Here is a 16,507-nt window from a genome sequence, read left to right as displayed (position 1 = left end):
GAAGTCCTCTTCTGAAAGGACTTTATTTACTCTTTTTTTTTTTTTTTTTGACTCAAACCATATCCAAGGAGGAGGCTCAAAAACAGGGCAGAAAAAACTCTAATGCGTTGCCACACTGAACTAGCAACCTCACATCTAAGTGGTACAGGCCATCCTCTTTGTAAATGGTAAAAATAAACTCAGATGGCAGTTGGGAAGCCCTGTGGAGAGGCTGAGGTAGGAGAGGGGCTGTCATTTGTACAGTTACTCGTCTGCGGTCCCGTTAATGACCTTGCTAAGGCAGGGTGTGTGTTCACACAGGGCTCCGCGGGAAATGGTGCTGAGATGATGATGGGAACGGAAGCTTGGTCCACAGAGGCGAGCTGGGCGTTATCTGCTGTCTCTGGGAGTGCTCACCGGCCCCCAGGCTGAGTCGGGTTGCCCTGCTTGGTGTCCCATACGAATCTGCAGGTTTACTTGGAAATGAGACGCTAGGTTTTGACCGTCAAGTTGGTAGAGATTTAATAGTAGCAAGGCCCATTGTTGGTGAGGTAGTGTAGGAAGAAGCAGTATTCGACATACTGCCAGTTAGGGTACAGATTAGACAGACATTCTGGTGGGTAGTTTGGCAGCGTGTTCCGGAAGGCATATCTTGGACGCACAGTTTTTGTTCCCGGGATCCCAGATACTCAGCAAAGGGAAGTTACTGACCTGAGTTAGAGACCATCCGGAGTGAAAAGTGCTGCTGTTACCTATGGTGTCTGCCTTTGCTGACATGGAAGACGCCCCACGAGGTCCAGCTGAGTGCAAAGAGCTGTGTCTGTCCCATTCGTACAGGGTTGCTTTTTTTTTCTTTTTTTAAGATTTATGTATTTCTTTTTTTTTTTTTTTAAGATTTTATTTATTTATTTGACAGAGAGAGAGACACAGCAAGAGAGGGAACACAAGCAAGGGGAGTGGGAAAGGAAGAAGCAGGCTCCCAGTGGAGGAGCCCGATGTGGGGCTTGATCTCAGGACCGTGGAATCACGTCCTGAGCCGAAGGCAGACGCTTAATGACTGAGCCACCCAGGCGCCCCAAGATTTATGTATTTCTTACAGAGAGTGAGGGGGAGGGGGACAAAGGGAGAAAGAAAGAGGATCCTGAAACAGACTCCCGGCTGAGCAGGAAGCATGTCATGGGGCTGGATCCGAGGACCCTGAGATCACGGCCTGAGACAAAAATCAAGAGTCAGACACATAACCTACTGAGCCACCCAGACGCCCCTCCCCCCCATTCTTACAGTTTTAATTCTCAAAAATATTCTGGTACAGTACACACAGCATAAAATTTACCCTGGGAACCATTTTTACACTTGATCTTAGCCAAAAGGCTGAGAAGCGATACCCTGGGAACCATTTTTAAGTGTACCTTTAAGTAGCATATAACTTGTCTAACAATAAGAACTACTGAGCTTGTTGCATTTTTAAAGGGGAGAAGCCTTTGGGGTTCTGTGTGCCTGTGTTCCTAGGAGTCGGCAGGACGTCTGGTCCCCAGGAAACCATCCACTGTGGCATCATGTTCTGTTCCAGGCAATGCCCCAAAGGACATTTATTTATCGCTCTGTGATCAAGACAAAAAGAATGACCCTGAGAAGGGTGGGTGTTTGAATGCTGGCTCCAACATACTCTAAGGCTAACTTTTTACTCTTCATTTGTTTAGTTACTTTTTTTTTCTTTTTTTAAAAATATTTCATTTATTTATTTGAGAGAGAACGAGAGCGAGAGAGATCACAGAGGGAGAGGGAGAAGCAGACTCCCCACTGAGCAGGGAGTGCGATGCGGGACTCGATCCCAGGACCCTGGGATCATGACCTGAGCCGAAGGCCGACGCTCAACCGACTGAGCCACCTGGGCGTTCCTGTTTGGTTCTTAAAGTAGTGTGTGGGCATGGTTAGTAGAACGCCCGTGTTCAGAAGGGAGTTGGGGAGCAGTTTCCTCACACCCCCGTTGCGCGTCTGCAGAGAGCCACATTGTGCCTGCGGTCTCTTGGGCTGCTCCCTTGAGTTAGGTATGTGCTTGCGTGTTTACGTCTGTATCTGCGGGTGTTGTTGCGTGTTGAGCGTGCTGAGCTCTGGCTGCGGATTTCTCGTCAGGACCGCACGGTGCTGCACGGTCTGGGTCCTCTGCTGTGTTACAGAGCCTCTAGAGACGGACTTTCTGGAGCTTGTGGCGAGTGCATCTGACACACCGCGCTGCGGCGTGGGGTGTCTGTCCCCGCGTCTGCATACCTGCACGATGTGTAGATCGTGACGGTCCACTTCCCGCCCGGGGGACCTGGATCAGAAGGCCTGTGCACCGTACGTCGTAACAGCCCCCTCCACGGTCCTCAGACCACGTTTCAGGCTCACATCCACTCTAGCAGATAGTTTCAGTTTGCTTCTGTTCTCTGCGTGAATGTGACAGGTGAAACATGGCTTCACTGTTGAAACGGGCATTTGTCGTTATGACTGAAGTCAGGCATCATTCCATATGGGTAGAAGCTTTTTTTGAATTAGAGGAACATCTTTTAAGGAAAGAAAAATAAACGAAATTCTGTTCAAAGAAAGTGTTTGTGCCACGGAGGACTGGTCAGTAGAGGGTCAGGGAGAAGGCCCGTGGGGCCTGCTAGCTGATGCAGCGGACGAGGTATCTACAAGGGTCTTCTGGAGAGGGATCGGACTTTTCAAAGCCGTGAGCGACTTATGGGAGCCACTGTGTAGAACCCCACTTCTGCATTCTGTATATCCAGTTTAAATTTTTTTTTTAAAGATCTCATTTTTTATTTGAGAGAGAGAGAGCACAAGAGGGGAGAGGGATAGACGGAGAAGCAGACTCCCCACTGAACAGGGAGATTGACACGGGGCTTGAACCCAGGACCCTGGGACCATGACCTGAGCTGAAGGCAGATGCTTCACCGACTGGGCCACCCAAGTGCCCCGTCTAGTTTTCTTTAAATGAGGGCTGCTCAGAATAATTATCCAGTTTAGATGGGAATTCGTGTTTTAAGCAATATATATAACAAGATACAAAAGCAAACGAAGCAGTTTGTTCACTTTTATTTTTTGCAAATGTACTTTTATTTATGTTGGGTTTTTTTTAATGTATTTGACATATAACACCGTGTAAATTTGAAAATACTTCTAATAGCAGGTATTGTGAAATTTTTTTAAATAACTTTGGGGGCACCTGGGTGGCGCAGTCATTAAGTGTCTGCCTTCGGCTCAGGGCGTGATCCCAGCGTTCTGGGATCGAGCCCCACATCAGGCTTCTCTGCTGGGAGCCTGTTTCTTCCTCTCCCACTCCCCCTGCTTGTGTTCCCTCTCTCGCTGGCTGTCTCTCTCTTTGTCAAATAAATAAATAAAATCTTTAAAAAAAATAACTTTGGATTAATTTTTTTAAAACATTTTATTTATTTATTTGAGAGAGGATGAGCGAACGGGCCACAGCAGAGGGAGAGGGCGAAGCAGGCTCCACTGAACAAGGAATCCGATGTGGGATCATGACCTGAGCTGAAGGCAGACGCTTCACCAGCTGAGCCACCCAGATACCCCTAGATTAATTTTTAATACTCTATGTGGGTATTATTTTTGCCTAATAGAAAAAAGTGTGAAATGGTGCTTTGTTCAGAAACATGAATGAAATTGTCTAACCTGGTTAATTAGTTAATCTTAGGGTCTGTAGCTGTCACCCAGCACCTGGAGAATTACTGCTATAAAATCCTGAAGACGCGGAGTAAGGAGCACTGAAACTTCAAACTGAGTTTCTAGATCTTTCTTATTACGGAGGCACCGATGTACTTTTAAAACGATTTCTCTGAAATGGGTAACATGTATTCTTCTCTGTCTAAATTTAAATCTCTGCTTAAACCCTGCCTTTCTCCTCTTTGTCCATCCCCAGGCTACCACGAATCACATTTCTGTCTCACACGTCAGTTAGCATTCTCTAGCATTTTATGCAGAGCTCCAGAATAGATCGTGTACTGTTCAAAAAAAGAAGAAAGTGGCCAGTTTATAAAAAGGCACTCTGCACTTTATTCATAGACCGAGCCGCAAGCACATGCAGTTCCTGTGTGCCCTACGCAGGAGCGCCGCCAAATGACCAGTGAGCTTGTGCAGCCCTTGTTTAACGTGGTTCTACTCCCTGCTGTCTCCTCGGGTGCCCGGAGAAGGGGTGCCGTTTATGAAAAAGACTGGCAGTGGCCAGCGTAGGTCTGGGGACCCTGGGAGGTTATGGGAACGGGATATGGACCTCTGTGTAAAACCCATAGCCATAGTCTTTGGGGGTTTTTGTTGTTTTCTTTTGTTTTTGTTTTAAGTACATCCAAACCCAGCATGGAGCCCAACATGGGACTTGAACTCAGGACCCTGAGGTCAAGACCTGAGCTGAGATCAAGAGTGTGATGCTTAGGGGCGCCTGGGTGGCACAGCGGTTAAGCGTCTGCCTTCAGCTCAGGGTGTGATCCCGGCGTTATGGGATCGAGCCCCACGTCGGGCTCTTCTGCTATGAGCCTTCTTCTTCCTCTCCCACTCCCCCTGCTTGTGTTCCCTCTCTCGCTGGCTGTCTCTATCTCTGTCGAATGAATAAATAAATAAAATCTTAAAAAAAAAAAAAAAAGAAAAGAGTGTGATGCTTAACCGACGGAGCCACCCAGGCGCCCCTCCCTGCCCACAGTTTTATAAATAAAATGAAGTGGTGGTTCATGTACTGACTCCTTCCTGCTAGTGATAGCTGCTATCTATCTTTTTTTAAGGTTTATTTACTCATTTTGGGGGGAGGGGCAGAGGAAGTGGGACAGCCGAGTCCCAAGCAGACTCTGTGCTGAGCGCGGAGTTCGACGCGGGGTTCGATGCCACGACCCCGAGACCACGACTTGAGCCAAAACCAAGAGTGGGGCACCCAGCTGACCGCGCCCCCCCCAGGCGCCCCGCTGTTCCCTCTTTTCCACGTAGGCCAGTTTTATTTCAGTGTGTGAGGTGAGCAGGGGACCCAGCAATCAGGAGAGCATTGCCGTGGGCCAGGGGGACAAAGCCATGGCGTCCTGTTTCAGGGGATGCGGGCGGCGCATATCTTGTGGTCACTTGGGGCCGGGAAGGTGACGCACTGGGAGCCGTGCACAGATCTTTCTCTCTCCCAGGTGAAGTTTCTTTCCCAGACAAACGAGAGCAAGCGCTTCCCTTCTCCCAGAGTGTGTCAGCTGGAAACAAAGAACTATAACTGCGGTCCCCCCAAGTGCACATATGTCCTCGTGCACGGTGCCCAGGTGCTCTCCGCCACCAGTGACACGTGGAAGGGCAGCAGGGGGCACCTGCCCAGGACGCACATGACCTGTTGGACCGGGAGGAGAGGCCGAGCGGAAAGTTCTTGCCTTGTCCTTTGCTCCTGGCTACTCGGTGGCTCTACCTTACCTTGGCAAGGAGGTGCCACTCGCAGGAAAGTTCAGGGCGGATGTGGTCATCTCTTTCAAATGTGTCTGTGCACGGCTGTCATCGGCAAGGCTGTCATTGGCAGGGTTCTCCTGGCTGTCTAGGCCCCACCCTGAAGGGTTGATGGGCACTGCAGGGGGTCCTGTGCTGGTGTTTGCACAGACAGCCCCAGGCTCTTTGGCTGGGCAGCCGCAGTGGCTTAAGCAAATGTGCTTGGAGAAGGTGAAGTAAGCCCAGAAACTGGGTCACTGGTGGCATTTTCCTGATCCACGTAGCCGAGTCGACAAGCCTTGGCTGTTGGAGAGGTGCGGAAGGTCCGCCTGGTGTGCGCAGTGTGTCTCGGAGGGCGAGCGTCTCGCTCAGAGCTGGATTAAGGCTGTTGCTGTCTGCGTCTATAAAGTGCGTGCTGAAAGCTCGGCGTGACGAGTGCTGGGACACGGTCCCCCATCTTTCTCACTTCGGGGGCCAATTACCATAGGTTCAGCTCCCCAGAAGTACGTATAACTTCAGATAGCCTGCGGAAAATTTAAATATCCTGCCATTTGTTATTTTGGAAAGCTTGCAATTGCTCTTTCAGCTTTTCTTTCAAATCTATATGGTAATACTAGTTTTGCTTGCACTGAAGTCCACCTGCCCACCTCAATCTTCGTCTTACTGTCAACCGAGACTCAAAACTGTCACAAGCAGTTTTGCCAGGGCCAGATTATCAATAGGGTTGATGTGTGCGATTTTCTGCCTCTTTGCTGGCGGCGCTAAACCCTTTGTGACTCTAATTACCTCCACTAAGCTTGCATGCAGGAGATTAACACCCAAGGAAAGAGGTTCTTTGCAGGAGGCTGGGAGGGTTAGCCGGGCTGTGGGCATAGTTACATATTCGAAGAAAGGGGGTTTCAGATCCAGTGACCGCAGCCGTGCTTGCTAGGAGCAAATTCCTTGCGACGTGCATCGTTTTCTGAATGTCACTCAGTTGCAGCGAATTTTGCCCTGAGCCTGTATTGTGCTGTGCTCCCCTCTGCTCCTGGATCCTTGGAGCTGTCCCTGAACAGGTGGTCTGCACGCAGTCCTGACACTGATTAGCACAGATGGTCTCGGAAGCAGCTTCATGCAACGATGCAGCAAGAGGACAGGGATGGCTAGGATGTCGGCAGGTTGTGTCCCTCCTACCTTCCCCTCCCAGGAGCTCTTCCTGGGACAGAAACTGTGCGTGTTTTGGCAGACGCTGTGTGCTTTAGTGGGGATGTTGGCAGGTATCCTGAAATCCTGTGCTTTGGGTGGGTGGTCTGTAGGCATTTGCTCAAGTGTCAGGGGAGAAGTTTCTGTTTTGAGCTTTTCAGGGATCGTGGCTATTTGCTACATGCTTATTTCTTGTTAAACAGACTAGACCCAGAGATTTATACTGGACAGACATCCTGACTTCTTTGGGCTATTTTCCATTGTTGTTTTTATTGAGTAAAATCAGGAGAAAAAGAGAAAAGTTGCTTCTGTTCATTCAAATTTAGGCTTATTTACGGCTTGAGCCATTTGATCAGATGAATTTCCAGTTATGTGAAACATTTCATCTTCTCAGTGAAGTAGAAAGTGGTGAAAAGTTAAGATTTTTTTCGTTGTAAAGCATGTAAGTGGTGTTTATAAAACTTAGCGTGAAAACATCGATGAAAGTTTGTAGTATGTTAAGACCTGCAGAGAACGTCTTACTTATCTTCGTTTCTTCTATATATGACTTACCAGCCCTGTTGCTAATCCTTAGAGCTATTTATAATTACTTTTATTAATGGTTGCACATTTGAGTGTCTTGAGTGTCTTCGCCCAAAAATCCGTTTTGTTGACACGTAACCAGGAAGTTGAGTTGGTGCCCTTTTACAATACTGAGGGGGACGTACCCGCGTGTTCGTCAGTGGGGATATGCACTGTGAACTCGGGTGAGATAGTCTATCTTTTTCCTTTTTTCTTTTTTTCTTTTTTTTTTTTTAAAAGATTTTATTTATTCGACAGAAATAGAGACAGCCAACGAGAGAGGGAACACAAGCAGGGGGAGTGGGAGAGGAAGAAGCAGGCTCATAGCAGAAGAGCCTGATGTGGGGCTCGATCCCAGATCGCCGGGATCACGCCCTGAGCCGAAGGCAGACACCCAACTGCTGTGCCACCCAGGCGCCCCTCTTTTTCCTTTTTTCTGACATGAATAGGTTTATTGACATGAAGATGATAAAAGTTACGAGATAAAGCCATCATTTGCGTCTGTTCCAGTTCTGCCTGGGTTCTTTTTTTTTTTTTTTTTTTAAGATTTTATTTATTTATTTGACAGAGATAGAGACAGCCAGCGAGAGAGGGAACACAAGCAGGGGGAGTGGGAGAGGAAGAAGCAGGCTCATAGCAGAGGAGCCTGATGTGGGGCTCGATCCCACAACGCCGGGATCACGCCCTGAGCCGAAGGCAAACGCTTAACCGCTGTGCCACCCAGGCGCCCCCTGCCTGGGTTCTTGATGTGACGTTTCCACATCGTGTTTTGAGCTGACACGCTCAGGGGCATCTCCACAGGCTGAAATAAGAAACGCGCCCTCGCCCTTGCTAGGGGAGGGGTGCGGGCTGCCCCGGCCTCGTGGACGGGAGCCCTGGTGCTTTCATCCTGTGGGAATACTGCGTCTCAGCCTGGCATCTGTTCAAAGTGCAGCTTTGCTGTCTTGTATCTGTTTCAGCTACTTAGGCCGTTAGGGGATTTTTATCTGAATTGTCGTCATGTATAAAAGCAGGAGCTGTCTGACCCTTGTCCCGAAGGACTGTAGATTGAAGCCAGCATGGCATCCCCGTCCACAGCGGTGTGTCATCTCGCCGCTGCCCGGGAAAGGAACCGTGTGCCGTGTCTCGAGTACTGCGTACGTTCATGTAACGTGTTAGAAGCACTGCAGGCAAATGGTGAAGGTCACACCCCTCGGGAGCTAGGTGGCTGCTGAGCGTGCTCGTACGTGTGCACGGGGACTGCTCTGACAAGTGCTGAGCCAACAGATGTCAAGAGGAACGGAAGCAGCTCTCAGCAGAGTCTTTCTTGAGGGTAGGCCGTTGAACTGTCCTGCGAAGGCTGAGCCAGGGCTGAGCCGCAAATCTGGTCCTGCATCTGCGGTACCAGAGCCTCCTAAAGACAGCGGCAGAGGGGATGCAACCCAAAGGCGTGCAGGGGGAGGTCGCTGGAGGCAGAGAGTGCAGGACCTGGGTTGGCATCTGAACGTGCCAGGAAGGCACGTGCATGCAACACATAAGCCCGCCCACGGCTTTGCCCAGCTGATGCCCGTGCTGCTGGCCCAGGGGCACCCTCCAAACAACAGCTTGGCTAGATGCCTGAGAACGTGGGAGCTTGGGCTTCCTTCTGTGGCAGCTGGGAGCAGTTGAAGACCCTGGAGTGAGAGCAAGAGCTGTCCAGAGCAGAGTTGCAGGGAGATCTGGCAGGAGGTAGATAGATGAGCAGAGGGCGAGGCTGGTCAGGACATAGTCCTCCCTAGGCTTGGCAGGAACAGAAAGTGGCAAGGTCAGAGCGAGGTTCATTTTGTGTTTGCAGAGTGGTACCTTTTCTCTCTTTCCTTTGGTCCTTTGGGAGGAATAAGAAGGTTGCTTGCACTTGCCCTCTCTAGCACAGACTCCTTACCCCCGACTGGCCTGTACCTCCTCCCCTCCTTGAATTCTAGGGGCCCTCTGCACAGGGCTTGTCCCATGCACTTGAGGGCTCCCTGAGGACCATTTTTACAGTCCAGCCCAGCCTTTCTCCAAATCCAGGCCTTTTCCCACTTCAGGCCCCCTGACTCTTTTCTCTGAGATACTCCCAACGCGTGACTGTTGATTCCCCCCCACCCCATGAGTCTTCCCCAACCCCAGTGTTGCCTGAAAGCCCACACGCCCATCACAGTGTGCACCCAGAGCCAGGGCCCCTGGCCTCCCAGCCGGCGGGTCTGGTCCCGTCAGGCCGATGGAGCCCATAGTGACCAAGCACACACTCTCTTTCTCTTGTGAGGCAGTGCCCGTTGGCTTCATTCTAAAAGGTTATGAAAATAACCAGCACTTATGTGACATTTGTGGCAGGGGGAGGAAGGGATTCTGTTCTTTATGAGAATGATAAACATTTTATTGAAGCATTTATTTTAGTAATTCCTTTTTTAGAAGGATTTCCGATGTCTAGATTTGTTCTTAATTTTCAGTGATCGCCTGTATTTTTCGTATTTGTAGTCTAAACCCTGTCCTTCCAAAACTCCCCCAAACACTACCTAGCATATAAAATTACTTTAAAAATTAACGTAACTTTTGATTAATCTTGGTGCATAATTTGTGGGAAAGGCTTCAGGGGGACCCTCATTAGGATGAATAATTTTATCTGGAGTACCAGAAAATGTTCATAGTCAATACTGTGGCTTTTCGATATTTATATGAAAGGAACATTAAGCACCGATGAGAGATTACATTTTGGAAGAGGGACAGCGGTGGCATGGGGGAATGCTCACAGAAGCAGGTGGGCTACAGAAGGAAATGGACCTGCCACGTCTGCAGGATTATCGAGATTGTCTAGAAACAGATGGGGGGAAACGCACACAGGTTACTTGTGGTTATCTCTAGGTCATGGCTTACTTTCCTCTCTCTTCTTAGTGGCTTCTTCATTTTAAAATGTTCTGTATCTTCTTTTTTTTTTTTTAAGATTTAATTTATTTATTTGAGATAGAAGGAATGATAGACCACAAGTAGAGGGAAGGGCAGAGAGAGAAGCTGACTCCCCACTGAGCAGGGAGCCCGACACACAGGGCTCTATCCCAGGACCCTGGGATCACGACCTGAGCCAAAGGCAGATGCTTCACCGACTGAGCCACCCATGCACCCCGTGTTCCGTATTTTCCACAATAAGCATGCATTGTAAGGATTCCAAACGTCAGTATGCATTTGGATAGAAAGGATTTCTTCCCTATATGCTGGGATGACCATAGTACAGTATGACTGTGGGCCGAACCCCATTTCCGGTAGTCCTGGGATTGTGGGGCTCCATGCACAGTGTGGGGCATTGCTGGTCCTTGTCTGCTGCACCCCTGCGCACGCCGCCCTGCACAGAAGCAGGACCTCGGGCATCTCTGGGGTGAGCTGCACAGACCTTCATGGCGGTGGTGAGCTGCATGCCGGCTGGGCGTTTACTCACTTGCAGTGCTCACGGCCCTGCCAGCAGAAAGGCAGTAGGAACCGAGGGTGGCATGGTGCTTTCACCCAGGCCTTCACTGGGGTCTCGTGCTCCGAGGGCCGCCTGGGTGGCTCTGGCGGTGAAGCGTCTGCCTTCAGCTCAGGTCATGATCTCAGGGTCCTGGGATCGAGTCCTGCATCGGGCTCCCTGCTCAGCAGGGAGTCAAGCTTCTCCCTCTGCCTCTGCCTGCTGCTCCCCCTACTTATGCTGTCTCTCTGTCAAATAAATAAATAAAATATTAAAAAAAAAAAGCCACCCGAGTGTGTGCCTTGTGTGAAAAGAAGCCCCACGATCCAGTGAAAATGAGGCTGTTAAATCTGCTCCCGTTTCTGTTGCCGCTGGGTCTGGGTGAAACGGAGCCAGAGGGACAGTGACTGTGTGTGCACACTAGGTGGCGCCAGAGCGTTCGGTCCCCAGAGCCCTCCTGTCCAGCATCCTCACATGGTCGGGACTGACGAACACGCAGGTGCCCCATGTCCTCCTCTCCCTTATCAACACGAATCCAGGCGTTTCAGGCAACCAGAGGGGCTGACAAACACAAAGGAGCTGGAACCTTGCCAAGTACATTTATTATGCACTAGGAGGTTCAGAGGACCTGGCGAAAGCTCATACATTCTAGGAAAACATCACTGTGCCCAGTGGCCACGGGATCCTCGTTTATAGCTTACAGCTATAACCTTGTCACTGCGTTACCGTTTGTTGTTTTTTTTTTAATTTTTAATTTTTTTAAAGATTTTATTTATTTGAGGGAGACTGCACATGAGCAGGGAAGAGGGGCGGAGGCAGAGGGAGAAGCTGACTCCCTGCTGAGCAGGGAGCCCGATGCAGGACTCGATCCCAGGACCCTGAGATCATGACCTGAGCCGAAGGCAGACGCTTTACCGACTGAGCCACCCAAGCGCCCTGCTCTTTTTTTTTTTTTTCAAAGCCCTTAATTCATAGTGTACTTGTTGACTATGTCGTCTTGAAATAGATGTGCATCTGTGTGTATTATCTTTTTTAAAAGGAGGAAACATGTTTACACTTGGAACACTGCTCTTCCAGTAAGCCAGCCTGTACCCCAGTGTTGCCAGTTGCAGGGTTGAACATGTTACCACAAAAGACGAAGCATTTTCCTTTCCTAGCCTCTTTTTTTTTTATTTGTTTCCCTTCGCCTCTGCTCTCCGTATAGTTTCTTCCCTTCATTAACTATAAAGGAAGATGAAAGACATTGTGGATATGATAGCACAGAAAAAGACATCTGAAAATGAAATTCTCATGGCCAGAACGTTTCTTACGAGGATTCTGAGAAACTCTATGAGGTACAGTTGGGTTTTCAGTCCCTTTACTTCTGTGCTGTGATGAATTTGCCCGTTCTTTCGTTCATGGGGAAATTCCTGAAGTCAACACATTCCACATTTTGCCACTCAGATATTTTTCTTCATTAATTATGAGTTGTCAGGAGATTTATATTATAAATGCTTTTCAAATTTCTTTTTTTCTTTTTTTTTAAGATTTTATTTATTAGAGAACAGAGCATGAGCTGGGGGAAGGGGCAGAGGGAGAAGCAGGACTCGATCCCAGGACCCTGAGATCATGACCTGAACTGAACGCAGACGCTTAACTGACTGAGCCACCCGGGTGCCCCTCAGATTTCTTTAATATTCTTTATCGTGTAATATCCTTGAATGTTTTTGCCTGCTTGAAAGAATGTTTGCTCTCTGTCAAGTACCCATCGAGGCTCGTTTTGAGCTCTTTCTGTGTGGTTTTTTTTTTTTTTTTTAAGATTTTATTTATTTGTGTGACAGAGAGACAGCCAGCGAGAGGGAACACAGCAGGGGGAGTGGGAGAGGAAGAAGCAGGCTCCCAGCGGAGGAGCCCGATGTGGGGCTCGATCCCGGAACGCCGGGATCACGCCCTGAGCCGAAGGCAGACACTTAACGACTGCGCTACCCAGGCGCCCCTCTGTGTGGCTTTTTTTAAAGATTTTATTTATTTATTTGACAGAGAGAGAGACAGCCAGCAAGAGAGGGAATACAAGCAGGGGGAGAGGGAGAAGCAAGCTTCCCGCTGAGCAGGGAGCCCAATGCAGGGTCGATCCCAGAGCGCTGGGATCATGACCTGAGCCGACGGCAGACACTTAACAACTGAGCCACCCAGGCGCCCCTCTTTCTGTGTTCTTGAAGGGGCTGTAAGCTGTCCGGAGCGAGCCAGTTCTGTCCCACATTGGAGAAGCGGAGACTGGGAGAACCAAGCATGGGTGGGTCTCCTCCTCCCACGGCAGCCTTCTCCTGGAGGCTCTGTTACATTTTCATGGCAGCTCTACAGATTTCTGACTAAAGTTCCCTTCTCACACCCAGGCAATGCAGCCAGAAGACTGATAAGCCCCCCGTGGGGTATGGGGACTGTGGCGTAGCAGCCCAGGGAGGTGCTGCATACAACGTTCAGATGCCCTGGCAGGAGTGGGGCACAGCCTCTTGGTTCAGGGCATCATGTGCCCATAATGAGGACCCTTCACTGCGCTGGCAGACAGTCCGAGAGGCTCAGAGGAAGGAGTTCATGTCTACTAGTCTTAGTCCATGTCAAGATGTCTGTGTTTACTTAGTTAGGTGAGTCAGTAGACACAGTGTCAACTCTATGTGACCCAGCTGAGCTGGGCCCTCACTGAGCTGCTCTCCAGTGCGTTCTCTTTTCCGCAAGGTGGCCGAGGGCTGCGTGCACAGCTGTGCTGAAACAAGAAAGACAGAACTGAGTCTGCCTGGGGTCCTCCTGGGTGGCTGAGGGCATGACAAGATTTATTTACTATTGCGAATAAATTTTGAGGAAAATGTATTCTTCGCAATTAAGGGTTAATTCACACGTTGCAGCCTGTGATTCTCGCTCTGCATTAGGGTGAGTTCTGCATTCATAAAAATTTTAAGAACAGTGTTCCTGTGCAGATGCAGTGGGAAGCACCTGGACGCGGTGCTCTAAGTCATGCAGAAGTCGCCGTGACATATTTCCACACTGCGCTCCTGTCTTGGCACGGAGTTGTGCTTTGTTTGAAGTCCCTGAGTCGTCTGCATTCTTTTTCAGGAAGAATGAGGTGAGCTGGAGGCCTCACTCCTGGCATGCCACCAAGTTCTCCGATAGCCACCCCGAGACGTCAGCATCGCCGTTCCCCTCCGCCAGCGCCTGCCCTTCTTGGCACGGCCGACACCACGCGAGGTAGGCACTGGTTTCCCGCCGGGGTGGCCCGTGTTCGACCGTGTTCGTAACTTCCCAGCCCTGCCACGATAGCGCCTTTCTCTACTTCAGAGTGATTTTGTTCTTCTGATGAGGAAAAGCCACTCACACAGCATCACCGGTAAAACTCGCTAAATTTTTCAGAGTAGGTGGAAACAAAAACTGGCATACCAAGAGCAGGGATGAACAAGTGTGGTTTCTCATCGTGTTGCTTAATAAATCAGGAGCCTGGGGACTTTGTTTCTTGGGCTGAGTGCCTTCGGGCCAGCCCAGTTGGTGGTTCTGACCTCAGTGGGACAGCTACCCGGCCACCCGCGTGCCCACAGCCACCACCCTTCTTTTGAGATGTTTATGCGTCGATTGGAAGGCACGAGCTACTTACGGGTTTGGCAAGGGTATTTCAGAGGCTCCCAGACAGTTGTGTCAAGCGTGAGCACCCTCTCCGTGACCCCAGGGCTCTCCTGTGGCAGGGGTGTAAAGGAAGCGGGGTTTCACAGCCCACATGCCAATGTGGCATCCAGCCTTGAGGGCCTGGTGGTGGTTCCCCGCTGAGCGTGAGACCAAGATGGTGGGAGTTGTAGGTCAGTGGAAGGACGGGGAGTTCTGGTTGACCTGGCGTCCACATTTCAGGGTCAGTAGTGCTAATGTGTCAGGCAGGTGTGTGGCGGCTGCACAGCGGTGTTGGCTTGAGGAGGCTTCTGCTAGTCATACAACACCTTGGGTCACTGGCCAATGTCCTCGCAAGTCTCCTATTAAAAGGATGACGGTGGCAACAAGTAGTGTGGGTTTAGGCATGTGTGAGCGTGTATCTGTATGTGCAGGTGTCAGCACATTTATAGTGTGTGCAGATGTGTGAACGCGCGTGTGTGTGTGCACACTTGAACGTATGTGTTTGTGTGTGTGCATATCTGTTCTGTAAGTGCGTTTGTGCCTGTGTGTATGGAAGTAACGTAACCATCTCAAAATCAATTTTTTAAAAAAAGATTTATCTATTAGAGAAAGCGTGTGCATGTGCACGCGTCGGGGGAGTGGGCAGAAGGAGAGAGAGATCTCAAGCACGCTCCACGTCGAGCACAGAGCCTGACTAGGGGCCAATCCCAGGACCCTGAGATCACGACCTGAGCTGAAACCAAGAGTTGGATGCTGAATCAGCTGAGCCACCCACGTGCCCTTCGAAATCTATTTCTGATTGTTAGTAAATACTGGTCTGCTGTAAAATTATGAAATACTTTTAGGAAGGAGATATATCTCAAGTACATTACCTATGTAAAGTGACAAGAGGTGGTGGTATTTTCAGTCCAGGGTGTTTTTGAGAAACCACAGACTCTCAGCCGAGTACTAAATCTTAACTGAAAAGTGGGCCTTTTATTTCATTATTGAAGTGACTTAATGTAATAGGATTTCCATTAAGCCCATTTGATGGTTTCTTGATTAAAGAAGCACATATGCTGCCCACATCTGTGTGGAAACAGTACTTAGCGTTATTTATATCTGCTTGGACTTAAGAGCCCATGGATAAATCATTTCTGAGAAGGGCACCTGCTGTGTCCTTACAGGGAAGGGTATAAAACCCAAACAGTCCCCTACCTTCAGGAAAATTTCACTGTCCCCAGCGGCCATGAGACCTTCAGAGCATATAGGTATAATCCTTTTCCCTGTGTTTTCATTTGTCCTTTTTTTTTTTTTTTTTTTTTAAGAGTGATTTAGCCAGTTCATGCTCCTTGTTCTGGTGACACGGTTTTCTTTCTCCTCCTGGTTCTCCCCAGACCTGAAGTAGCAACAGTTGTGGGTAGTAGGTTTTGTTTTTTTGTGTTTTACCTTGAAGCATGAAGGTTCCAGCTTTGTTGGGCTTTAATGAAAGCATTTTCAGTGTGCCTGGATAAAGAACTTAGCCATCGAGAGCCGTTAGCCTCCTGTGTAGCTATTCCTGCCTCGTAGGCTAATGCATTCCTTAATGAACGTTATCACCCAGCTTACAGCAACAGACCTGATTTGGCATTTCCTCGTCTGAGACCCCGTCCTGCTTACGGACCTGTATTTTGGCATTCAGGTAGAGCCCTGATGAACTGTCAGGCATAATTAGTCCCCTGCGCCCAGCAGTGTTTGCTTTTGCTGAGAAAGCCTGTCGCTGGAGTTCTCCATCACTAATTGCATCGACTGAGAGGTGAAAGGAGCTATTGCTAGTGTAATATCTAGATGTAGAAAAGTCACATTATCCCTGGACTTCCCTTTTTATTTATTTATTTATTTACTTACTTACTTATTTATTTATTATGGTTTAGGTTTTATTTATGTATTTGTCAGAGAAAGAACGAGCGCACACAAGCAGGGGGAAGGGCAGGCAGAGGGAGAAGCGGACTCCCTGCTGAGCAGGGAGCCTGATGCAGGACTCAGTCCGAGGACCTGCGATCATGAGCTTAGCTGAAGGCAGACGCTTCACCGACTGAGCCACCCAGGTGTCCCTGGACTTCCCCTTTTCATGTGAAAATTGTTGTCGTTTGGTTTCTTCTTCTGTGTTAGTCATCCAAACAAAACCCTTTCATACGTTCAACCCCGAGGTCCACAGACCTGCTCTGTAAAGGGCCATGTAGGAAATATTTTGGGCCCCATGGGCCCGTGTCTGTTGCAAGACCCCAGCTCAGGAGCCGTTACAAGTGGTGTGTACATGAATAGCCAGGACTG

The 16,507-nt window shown here is 49.3% G+C and overlaps 1 protein-coding gene across 3 annotated transcripts in view; it reads left to right on the top strand.

Annotated features, from left to right (window-relative positions):
- The window catches only part of SHROOM2 (shroom family member 2), a 136,369-nt gene that overhangs the window by 63,757 nt on the left and 56,105 nt on the right, over positions 1-16,507 (top strand). For all 3 annotated transcript variants that reach the window (XM_045813650.2, XM_045813652.2, XM_045813649.2), the window contains exon 3: positions 13,676-13,807. In XM_045813650.2, coding sequence (XP_045669606.2) covers positions 13,676-13,807 — 132 coding nt within the window. The remainder of the gene's footprint in view (positions 1-13,675; positions 13,808-16,507) is intronic.

This window comes from Ursus americanus, chromosome X (assembly GCF_024610735.1).
Source record: "Ursus americanus isolate L20-20 chromosome X, mUrsAme1.1.p, whole genome shotgun sequence".
Lineage (NCBI taxonomy): Eukaryota > Metazoa > Chordata > Mammalia > Carnivora > Ursidae > Ursus > Ursus americanus.
This window is presented reverse-complemented; position numbering and strand designations above follow the sequence as displayed.